The sequence below is a fragment of the Populus euphratica genome, unplaced genomic scaffold (genome assembly GCF_000495115.2).
Source record: "Populus euphratica unplaced genomic scaffold, PopEup_1.0 scaffold31.1, whole genome shotgun sequence".
Lineage (NCBI taxonomy): Eukaryota > Viridiplantae > Streptophyta > Magnoliopsida > Malpighiales > Salicaceae > Populus > Populus euphratica.
The window spans coordinates 292849-304067 of NW_011499850.1; the positions used below are offsets into that span (position 1 = coordinate 292849).

Genomic DNA, 11219 nt, shown 5'->3' on the forward strand with positions numbered 1-11219 from the left:
ATAAACAGGATATCAGTTGATGTAAATTTTCAGTGACAGCAAGATTTACATTACACTCATGGACAATATCTGACGAGCAAGACCTGGATCTTGCTGCAAAAGTTCCCTCAGGTTGTTCCCAACCTCTGACATCTGTTTTTCCAAGTATTCCCTTGAGGCCTCCGCCAAGCACAGCAAATAGATCATTTCCACTAAATTATCATTGGAAGAAAAATAAACATATTGTGTTTAAAGCACAACTAAATTAATCAAAAGGATGCTTACAAAAATTTTAGAAAAACTAGAGCAAAGGATGGTTCTAGAAAACTAGAGCAAAGGATGGTTCGAATATAGACCAAAAGCAGCAGAAAGAATGGCAACTCTTTCATCCATGACTCTAATTGCAATTTATACGAGAACAAAAAATCTAACATGGCCTGATGGATAACTTGTTCAAACTATGCAACCTTCCACTCTCATGACTAAACTAGGAAATTTTTCATCTTACCACTTGTAGATTGACACTCCAGCGTTACATAGCAACTGCCTATCTTAATAATCTTTTTTTGATTTTATTTGAAGTCATGAAGAAAGGTTTTAGCATTCGTGAAGGGAATTAGCTTCTACAGTTTGCCAACAAGTTACATAAATTCAATAGAAAAAACACTTTTGAAAAGATGATAATACAAGTTTGACCAAGTACAAAACTCCAGATAACCGGGAATAACTCATTCCAGTAATATTTGCTGATCACCCGCAGACATTCATTGATATTCATCATTATAAATTAAATCCTAAAATGTATAATTCATGGCCTACTTAATGTAATGCAAGAGGAAAAATAGAACAGGTGATATTGAATATAAGAGAATACGAGGTAGACCAAGCATTAAACTCATGGACTACTAGCTGTCATGCAAGAAGGGAGAAAGTAATATAGCAGTATATCTGATACCAAATATAAGATGAGCCAGTAAGAAGGTGAAATACATGATAATTTTAACAAACAATAACTCTGAAATAGATTGGGAAGATACAACAGATTAAAAGAAGAAACCAGTCCCAGGAAACATGGAAATGGAGGTGGTTTGGACATGCATCTATAGAAATAAATGGATGGTTTTATCGCAAATGTGAGTATGTCTGTGCGTGAGAAAGTGAGGGGAGGAGGTGGGAGAGGGATTTGCCTGTAGTGAGGATATTGCGGTCTCGCTATCCTTGAGTTTCTGCTCTTGTTCACTCATGAAAACTGACTTCGGCTCCATGGCAAACCTGACCACCATGTGACAAAGAAAGCATGAGTTCATAACAACCTGCCATCAATTCAGACAGCCCAGAAAACACGATTCAGTCTAAATCATTTGACCTTCGCACCACTAACGTTCTCCCTGAAAAACAACAAAGAGATGAATGTCAAATTAGAAACCCATCCACAGATACAGAGAAGCACATGTAATCCAAAATAACCATTAGAGGTTCAATTTATTAATTAAAGATGTGACCTCAGCCATATTGTGCTAATGCATTCCTGTAGGACAGCAAGTGCCAACACATGCCTATAGATTTGTATGTATTTGTATCATCAGGAACTTGATGCAGCTCCTCCAAGGTTAGGAAAGCACGCTTCTTTTCTCCCTCCTTGGTTCGTATCTGGTTCTGGACCCGAAAGTGAGGGATTACTAACTTCACAACTCAGTGTTAACTCATCTTTCAACAGATACAAATAAAGGACACAGAAATTCGCCACGAAACCAGGCAAGAAAATACGAACACCACTAATGTACTCTAAACACCAACGAAAACAACAAATCAATAACAGATATCAAGACCTACAGACCTACAAAATAAATTTAGTTCAGTTCATAGACTTCAAATTGAGTTAGATACAAATCAACAAGTATACAAGTTGTCTTTTTTAAACTGTAAAGTTGCATTTGAAAGAACCATTTCAAATCCAACAAGAAAATGACATATAAATAGCACCAAACCATTCTATAATAAATCCAATCAAATCCAAGTTACCTGCTTGAATTTGGAAGTGGTCTCAATCATGCGGCCTTGTAGCTCTATGAAAGCCTGTTCTTTTTTTCCAAACAACAATCAAATCAAATTGTATGCTTAAAAAAGTTGACACCTTCGATCTTCAAATAAGTTTTTTATCAATCTCTCTTGTCATGTATAGAAGAAACCAGGATGCCAAAAGACTGAAACTTTGACAGGTGGAAAGAGAGGGATGAGAATATAAAGGACTTCCGGTTCTGTTGGCTTCGTCTGCCATTGGAGAAAAGTGGAAAGCTTCAGACTTTCAGAGAGTGAAGCGAATTAGCAGGGAAGAAGATCCAAGCTAGGATTTCTTATGGATCCGATTGGCCCATTAATAGCCCATTTGATTTTGACGCTCTTGGCCCATAAAAGGTTTTTGTTATTTCAGAAAGGCATTAGCTAGCTCTCACTTAAAATCGTTGAAATATTCGATTTTTTTATATTAAAACTTTTAATATGGAATTTTAAAGTACAAAAAAAATTAATGGTGCGATGGAAATTAATTTACTAGTTCCTGTGTTCAGTATTATATTTATAGTTTTTATTCATTATAATATATTTAATTTTTACTTTGTATATCCAATTATATTTCATTATATATATATAATACAACATTGTTTTTTCTTCAAATTGCAAAAAAAAATTCAACAATAATTAAAAAAAAATTCCTTCTAGATGCAATTACAACCTTAGTAATATGATTGGTTTAAAAGAAAAGGAAAAGGATACAAAACCTTAAGTAGTTTATGATACAAAAGGTTAGACTCGTCTACATAATCTTTTGGAGACTTGAAGTAAAATAATATATACATAAAATTTATTAAATATGTTTTCCTTGTAAACGCCACAGTAGAGTTTTTCATATTAAAAAAATAAATCCAAACGGGTAAGAGATGCTGAATAAAAGTTAGACACGTGAGTTTGTTTTTAATAAAAAATATTATATTGAATTATTTCATACACAACAAAAATAATAAGTTTTAGGTGTTTCAAGGTTAAACAAATTTAGAACTATTTAAAATTTATATAAAGATTATATGGAGATTAAATATATTTTTTAGTTTTAGATAACTGTTTTAAGGCTAAATTATATTAAATCACAAGTTGTCTACATATTTAACCTTTAACAATAATTCATATAAATTACTAATGAGAAAGTTCTTAAACTTCTAGAAAAAAAGAATTGTTATATCTTTAAGTATTAATTTTTTTTTGTGAGTTTTCAGGTTTTTTGTAACTTGTATGGTTTATACAATATTTACTATTTATAAAATAAAATACATGATATTTTATTTATAGAGAAACTTGGGAAATCCTTTTTTAAATTAAAAAAAAACCCACAATCCTATACACATGTGATCATATAAATGATAAAAATATTAGTTTACCTTTTTAATAATATCACTTATATTATTTTAAGATAATTTTATAATTTTATTTAATAAAATCTTTACTTAATTTGTATATATCTGGAATTGTAATTCATTGTATAAATTACATTATAGTTCTTAATTTCTATGACCTATTTATAATCAAATCACACTTGATTAATTATCTCATCTTCATTTCTGACCAATGGTTCTTATATATATATATATATGACCTATTAGATTATCTAATAAATTGATCTAAATATAAATTACATTCTAAATAAAATATGGTTAAATAAATTAATTTATTATCAATTCAATAATTGATTGATTTATATTCAAAGATAAGATATAATGTCTAACAATCTATCATAATCTCCTAAATATTAGAAAAGTTACAAGTGCTTTGATTTAATCTTTTGGTGATCAATTTCTTAATATAATTATCATTATTTTTATTAATAGTGTTTCAATTAAAAAATTATAACATAAAGTATGTCTACTCTGTTATGATTGCAATGTACAAACTTTGTTCGCATTTGCGGTCTTTTTTATTTACTCCTTTTCAAAATCTCATTCTAATTAACTTCTCATAAATCATGTTTGTTCTTGATACCATAGTTATTAATTTTTATAGTAAAATTTAATTTTTGTTTTTATAAATCTCATTCCACTTTGTATAGGGATTTATAATAAATATTATTTTAGAATATATGAAATATTTTTTTATAATTCACTTACGATGTTGAGTTCTCTGTTAATTATTCAAATATCTTCAAATAGTTCATATTGTACCTAATATCTGTTTATTTGTTATCTTTAATTAGAACAACACGTAACAGAATCAAAGTACATAATTTTCTATATAAGATAATTTATCTATTTTAAATGTAAGGATCATTTACATAACCATTATGTAAACATTTTCATAAATATATGTGATGTTTTTTATGAAATTCTCATGAGGATTAATTTAATATATATATCATCTGACAAACACTGACATTCAGGTATCTTTTATATTTTAGTTTGTAAGAATAATTGTTTTTTTTTATAAAAAAATATGATATATATATTAGTTTTAACAACTCTAATTAATATATAATCTTAATAGAATATTGACTAGAAACTCTTAGTAATAATACCTTGATGTAATAAAATTTTTATAATTATAATAATTTAATTAATTTTTTACAAGACATTTTTATTCCAAGGACTTATCTTTAGTCTGTATTCATTAATTAAATATTAAATTTATTAATAAAATATTTGAAGAATAATAAAAATAAACAAGTTTTTATTAATAAATTAAACATATTTATATGAACAAAATTAATACCATATATAACCAATTAATTACTTTAATAAAATAAATAAATAAATAAATTTTAATTTTTTTCTATTAATTTTTTTTAAGTGGATTTTGATAATTACAAGAACCATGTCCGCAAAACCAGTTGTAGATTCATCAAGGAAAGACAAGAGGAGCCTACGTATATGCATGAGGTTGGTGAAGACTTTGCTTGGAGCTGATGAAAGATGGGAGGAGATGACTCCAATCAATGAGAGTGAAAGGTTATTTTATGCAAGTAAGAAAATGAAAGGTCATTTTATAGCAAGTGGAGCCACCTTCCTTCTAAGAACTTAACTCCTCCAATTTTTCAGATAACATTTTGTCACCTTTTTATTATAACGACGAAGAAGAAAACAGAGATGAGATAGTTGGGATTGGAAGAACATACTTTTATTTCTAAAAATACATAAATTTATTATAAAAATTAAATTTATTTTATGTTCTTATTTACGTCTTTATAATAAAAATATATTTACTCTTAATATGTTTATGGCTTCAGATTAATCAAACACGACTATGTTTTTCTAAGAAGTTATTTCTATCTAAAATCAAAACCTTTATTTTTATGCAATAAAAAAGGATGAAAGTCTCTTGCATTGTCACACATACCATCCAACGTGAGACGTCACCTCACCTCACCTCACCATTGATGAACAATAGTTTGCAAATTTCCATTGAAAGCTCAGGTCAATTTTCATAGGTAGACTCACCCACCACCTTCCCACCAACAACAAACAAAAAGATGACATTTATGGAAGAAGAAAGAAATGCCCCCTCAAATATGGAAATTTAATGGCAAAATTAGTCTAGAAATTAATTAATATCAGTAGTAATTTGTGTTGTTGCATTAAAAATAAAGAGTAATCCAGGCCCTAAAAAGATAGGTCTTCCCTGAAGGGGCCCGCATGCTTTGGCGTTTTTGGCGGCTATTCTTACAGGATATTACCTTAACTCAACCTTCCATTACCAATCATTCTCTTTCTCTCTCTTCAAAAACAAAAAATAACTTCCTTCTCTCTGTGTCACCCCCCCCCGCCCCTCCCCATTTTATCGTTGTAGTCCTTCCCTTACAACTTCGAGGTTCTGTCTTTGTTTGTTTCCTGAGAAAATCCGTACATTTGAGGTGACCCTTATGAGATTTGAGTGAACCCAGATCAGATCGAGACTCGTTTTGTCATTTCTTTGGTCTTACTCTTTTTGTTACTGCAACCAAAGAAGAGGTTTTTTAATTTTTTTTAAAAATTTTCCGTAGAAGGGGGCTAATGCGGGCGGGGTTGATATATGGTGAATGTGAAGATGAAAAGCAATCATAAATCAAGATTTGATCTAAAGTCAAAATTAATGGGGATTTGTTTCAGTGTTGATGGCGACAAAATCCCACAAGAAGAACGACAGTTATCTTCTAAGGGAAACCAAGGTATAGTGCTTTATAAAGTGAACATCTTTTTAGTATTTGCCTGTGTTCTTTGTGTTTATTGTCTCTTGATTTCTTTTTTTTTTTTTGCTTTGATTTTTATTAGGCATGGTTGATGGGGGAAATGAAGTTTGTTTGGATTTTTGTTTTGTTGTTATGCCCTTCATGTTTTTAGCAAGAAAACGAAGCATTTTAGTGAAGTGGATTCGTTTATTGGACTCTTGAAAGTGTTTGCGTGAAGTTTAATATGTGACCTTGGCAATTAAGGAAATTAATTCGTGTAAATGGTCTCATGTTTTTTGTTAATTCGTGAAGTTATTAGTTTACATCATCATATAAAAGGTTTCTAACTTGTTAAATGCTACTTAAATGGTCCTTTTATACAAAAGGTTTAGGGTTTGCTGATTTGTGTGCGTGGTTAGTGAATGCATAGTAGCTTATTAATAATTGTTGTTGTGAAAAAAAGCAGGGCATGTCTATGATCAGCCTCGAAGTGGACCAACTGAGCCGGAGTTGGTTGAGACCAAAAGAGCAACAAGCACGCCTTCAGTTCCCAAGAATGTTACAGATCTCCGTAATAGTCCTGGTTATGGTAACGTTGATATCTTTACATACGAGGAAATGAAACTGGCCACAAAGCAATTCCGGCCAGATTATATTCTTGGTGAGGGTGGATTTGGAGTTGTTTACAAAGGAGTCATAGATGAGAGCGTAAGGACTCTTTACAAGACCACATATGTAGCAATCAAGGAGCTTAATCCTGATGGGTTACAAGGTGACCGAGAATGGCTGGTATTCACCTATGCATACTTTCTCAGAACATCTATTCTTTCCTGTGTTATAGTGGTACTAACTATCTGTTCTGGGTTCATGTTTACTATTGCCTCCATAAATGGCTGGAACTGGATGAACTTAACTTCCTTTTTATTTGGATTAGGAGTGTTGTAGAAGGCTTATCTGTGAGACTTAGTTTTTTATCCATCAATTTGTGGTTGAGGAGGATAATAACATATGCTGATATGTTCGAGAAATGAGAGTGAAATGAATGAGATTAGAACCTAGTATTGTATGTCATCGTACTCAAGAAATGAGCTTACTTATTTGGATGTGAGAATTTGCTGTTGTTTGAATGGAGAGGGAGATATTAAACAACAATATGTATATATCTATCTCTTGAGAATGCCCATTAGCATTTGGGGGAAGGAGATTGGATAGTCATGATGATGCTATAATGTTTGTTAGGAACAGCATAGTTAAACCATTAAAACCAAACTTGTTTTCTTATGCAAACACTATACTGTCAAAGACAGCAATCAGTTAGCTTGTATTTATAGTATCCTGTTTGCCTTGCAGGCAGAAGTTAACTATTTAGGTCAACTCAGTCACCCAAATCTTGTGAAGCTTATTGGGTATTGCTGTGAAGATGAGCACAGGCTGTTGGTCTATGAATACATGGCAAGCGGGAGCCTCGAAAAGCATCTGTTTCGGAGTAAGTGGCTTTTGAATATTTGAATTTGTGGTGCATATAGGGAGTGAAGTTGTGTACAGTGTCGTGAGGAATCTTATACATTAGCATAGAATTAATCAATTTATGACGGATCTAAACTTTAACATAACTATCTTAAAGTAACTTTTTGGGGTGTTTCTGTAGCTTATATTGTTGATTGAATGTGAAGGGATTGGGGATTAAGGAATGGGCTCAACGTTTTAAGCAACAGAGGTCTGAGTTGTTTGATCTCATGGTTCAGGTTGTCTATATATATAGATAGTCAAGGTGTGTTTGGCACAAAAGGGAAAAGGAAAACATAAAAGAACATTTTATTGAGGTTGACAGTACTTCGTACTAGTATTAGATTATGCTGTTCTGTCATACCCTTGATAATTTTGAAGCTTAAAAGATTCTCTTCCTTTGGAAGAAGATAAAAGTTCTTATTCTTCCTATTTGTTTGTTAGGAGTGGGCTGTACTTTGACATGGTCAAAAAGAATGAAGATTGCTTTAGATGCTGCAAAAGGACTTGCTTTTCTTCATGGTGCAGAAAGATCTATCATATACCGTGATTTCAAGACATCTAACATCTTGCTGGATTCAGTTAGTTATCTTGCCACCATCTGTTATTACTTGTCAAACAAATTCATCTCGTTCTTGGTGCTGTTTCTTCCTTTCAAAGTTCAAATAACTGGCAAACTAAGCATCATCTTGCTGAAAATTTGTCTTCTAGTACGTCATTGTTAAATTGAAATTGTGGTTCCTTGAAAGAATAAAAATGATCATAGTTTTGTGCGTGATGCTGTGGAATTTTTTCTGGGCAAGTATCATTTATCCAATTAAGTGCACAAGTCTTCAAGAAGTGAGTTGTCAAACTTGAGGAGGTTTTCGCTAGTTCTATTGCTGAAGTTTTAATAACCATGTGCAGGATTTTAATGCAAAACTTTCAGATTTTGGACTTGCTAAAGATGGACCAATGGGAGACCAGACTCATGTGTCAACACGTGTTATGGGGACATATGGATACGCCGCTCCTGAATATGTAATGACTGGTGAGTGCTTAGTGACATATTGTGCTGATCATTCCAACATCATTTTATGACATGGTAAACCTATTTTCTTTTTCTATTTTTAAAGGTCTTCCTCATTAGTCCATCTGTAGGTACATTCTCTTAGGAAAGATGCTTGTATTTGGTAAATCAGGATGTAGTTCTTAAGATGAATTTAAACATCGACAATTTATTTAATGTTCTACTGAGATCATTGATATGAATCCATCATTAAATAAGCTTATATGATTTTCCTGAGCAGGGCATCTAACTGCTAGAAGTGATGTTTATGGGTTTGGGGTAGTACTACTTGAGTTGCTTCTTGGAAGGAGAGCTTTGGACAAGAGCAGGCCTAGCCGAGAACACAACCTTGTTGAGTGGGCTCGCCCTCTTTTGAACCACAATAAGAAGGTTCTGAGAATCTTAGATCCCAGAATGGAAGGGCAGTACTCATCCAGAATTGCAATGAAAGTGGCTAACTTAGCATACCAATGCCTTAGCCAAAATCCAAAAGGTAGACCACTCATGAACCAGGTGGTTGAACTACTTGAGAGTGTGCAGTCCAAGGATGAAGAAGCCGTGTTTGAAACAACTGGAAGAAGTGTAACCCTTTATGAAGACTCAAGGCGCTCTCCTCGCACTCCTGGGAAGGAAAGAAACCAAGCTAGAACTCATGATTATAGAGAAGGCGAACCTTCTCCTTACTCCCCTTCTGAGAAGCAAAGAAACCGAACTAGAAGTCATGATCACAGAAAAGAGGAACCTCCTCCTCACTCTCCTTCTGAGAAGCAAAGAAACCGGAATAGAAGTCAAGATCACAGAGAAGAGGAACCTTCTCGCACTCCTTCGAAGGAGAGAGATCAAACTGGAAGTCATGATCTTAGGGAAGGGGAACCTTTTCCTCACACTTATGAGGGGGAAAGAACTGAAACTAGAAGTCATGACCATAGAGAAGGGGAACCTCAAAGGGGGAGCAAAACTGCAAACGCAAGGAGCAGAACTGAGCCCCTAACTGAGAGTGATCTGTATAGCCCTCCAGATTTTAGAATCTCAAGTCCTATGAGATAAGCATCTGCATTGAGTTGAACTTGTTCCAATATGGATGGAAGTTGAAATTGTAAGAAATGTCTATCCATTTTGTTGTTTTGGAACAGTAGTTATTCTCCATTTCATGGAATTCCAGATTCTCAAAAACAAATATGCTGCTGAAGCATCACCTTCTCTTCTCTTATTTCATAACTTACAATCATCTGGCAGTTGTTTTTACTTCCAGGAGGTTCATATTTATTTTTACGGCTTAATTTAAGCATCGCAGATGTAACTGCTAATAACAATTTTTACTTGCAGACTTGTATGATCATTATAATTTTACCATTAAAAAGAAGGTAAGGCAACACCAACATCCAGATCTCAGATTACTAGAGGCAGGAATCAGGATTGTTTAATGGGATTTGGAAAATGAGATGGAAGCCGTCAGCTCAAATAAACTTAAATTTTCACGTACGCTTCAGTATTTTTCCATATTGGCCTATTTCTCACAAAATCGCAGTGTGGTTGACCTCGTACCATTAACTCCTTCAGTTATCCTACAATACTGCTTTCTGCGTTAAGAACAGCAGTCACGATATGAAGCAAACGACTCATAAAGAAAAACATCCCAGAGCAACAACCAGCATCCATCTGACTCCATAACAAACACCTGGGCTTCTTGAGCAACTAAACTCATTGTGGAAAACTAAGGTTTCGAAGTGGAAGGTTCAACATTGCTCGTTTGAATCCCTATGTGGAAGCAACAGATGGATTGGAAACCAGCTTCGGATGGGACTAAAATCCCTGCAGCAAAAAAAAAAAGAAAAGAAAAGAAAAGAAAAGAAAAAGAAGCGACATCCAAGTCTTATCATCAATAAAATGGTGACATTTAAGTCCTGAACCGCACAAAATAATTCCCTTCTTGTTTTTGCATAGAGAACAAGATAATCAGGCGGCCTGATTCAGGCCCATCGATTGTGCTCAAGTACGCCGCCTAGAAGGTGAGAATTTAAGAGTGTTTTTAGTATAAACTTCAAACCACTGAAAGTAATTGAAGCGCAGAAATGAAAGATAAAATATGAGAAAGTAAACTACTTGCCTACTGAAACCAAGGGGTTATAGATTTTGTAAACCTGTGCTCCAAGAAGTACAACGAAGCCAAAGTGCTAAGAACATCACCGGCATTGGGGGCAAGCTTTCCAGTACATGACCAGTTCTATCAATAAGCTCAATCAGAACAAGTTCATCATCAGAAAAGATTGCTTCCTCATAAAGTGGATTCCATGTCCCCTTCATATAGAAAACCTTTCACACTGCCACGTGCAATTTTTGCTCTCTGAACCGCTTTGTCTAGCACGGGAACGTGATAGGGAAGCAAAGACAGAATCAACTTTTCTTGTCTGACCCATCATGCTCTGACGTGTCCCCTGCTCAGAGCATTTCTGCATGTCCTTTCCTATAGCATTCCTACTAATCTTTATAGTGGGATTGGTT

At 33.5% G+C, this 11219-nt stretch overlaps 1 protein-coding gene across 2 annotated transcripts; it reads left to right on the forward strand.

Annotated features, from left to right (window-relative positions):
- The first annotated feature begins 5729 nt into the window (after positions 1 to 5729).
- Positions 5730 to 9965, forward strand: LOC105120888 (serine/threonine-protein kinase At5g01020). 2 transcript variants are annotated; one of them, XM_011019289.1, is made up of 6 exons: positions 5730 to 6163; positions 6630 to 6952; positions 7514 to 7649; positions 8114 to 8250; positions 8576 to 8699; positions 8959 to 9965. In XM_011019289.1, exons 1-6 carry the CDS (start codon positions 6028 to 6030, stop codon positions 9762 to 9764), a joined length of 1662 nt encoding a protein of 553 aa, XP_011017591.1. In that variant the 5' UTR covers positions 5730 to 6027; the 3' UTR covers positions 9765 to 9965. The 2 variants fall into 2 exon arrangements, with proteins under 2 accessions (XP_011017591.1, XP_011017590.1); XM_011019288.1 differs by having other exon boundaries at positions 5743 to 6163; positions 6627 to 6952.
- The last annotated feature ends 1254 nt before the right edge of the window (positions 9966 to 11219 follow it).

Coding starts and splice junctions, on each gene's coding strand:
- LOC105120888 (XM_011019288.1), top strand. CDS start 6,028: ATGGTGAATGTGAAGATGAAAAGCAATCATAAATCAAGATTTGATCTA. Junction 6,164..6,626: donor ATCTTCTAAGGGAAACCAAG/GTATAGTGCTTT, acceptor TGTGAAAAAAAG/CAGGGCATGTCTATGATCAG. Junction 8,251..8,575: donor CTAACATCTTGCTGGATTCA/GTTAGTTATCTT, acceptor AACCATGTGCAG/GATTTTAATGCAAAACTTTC.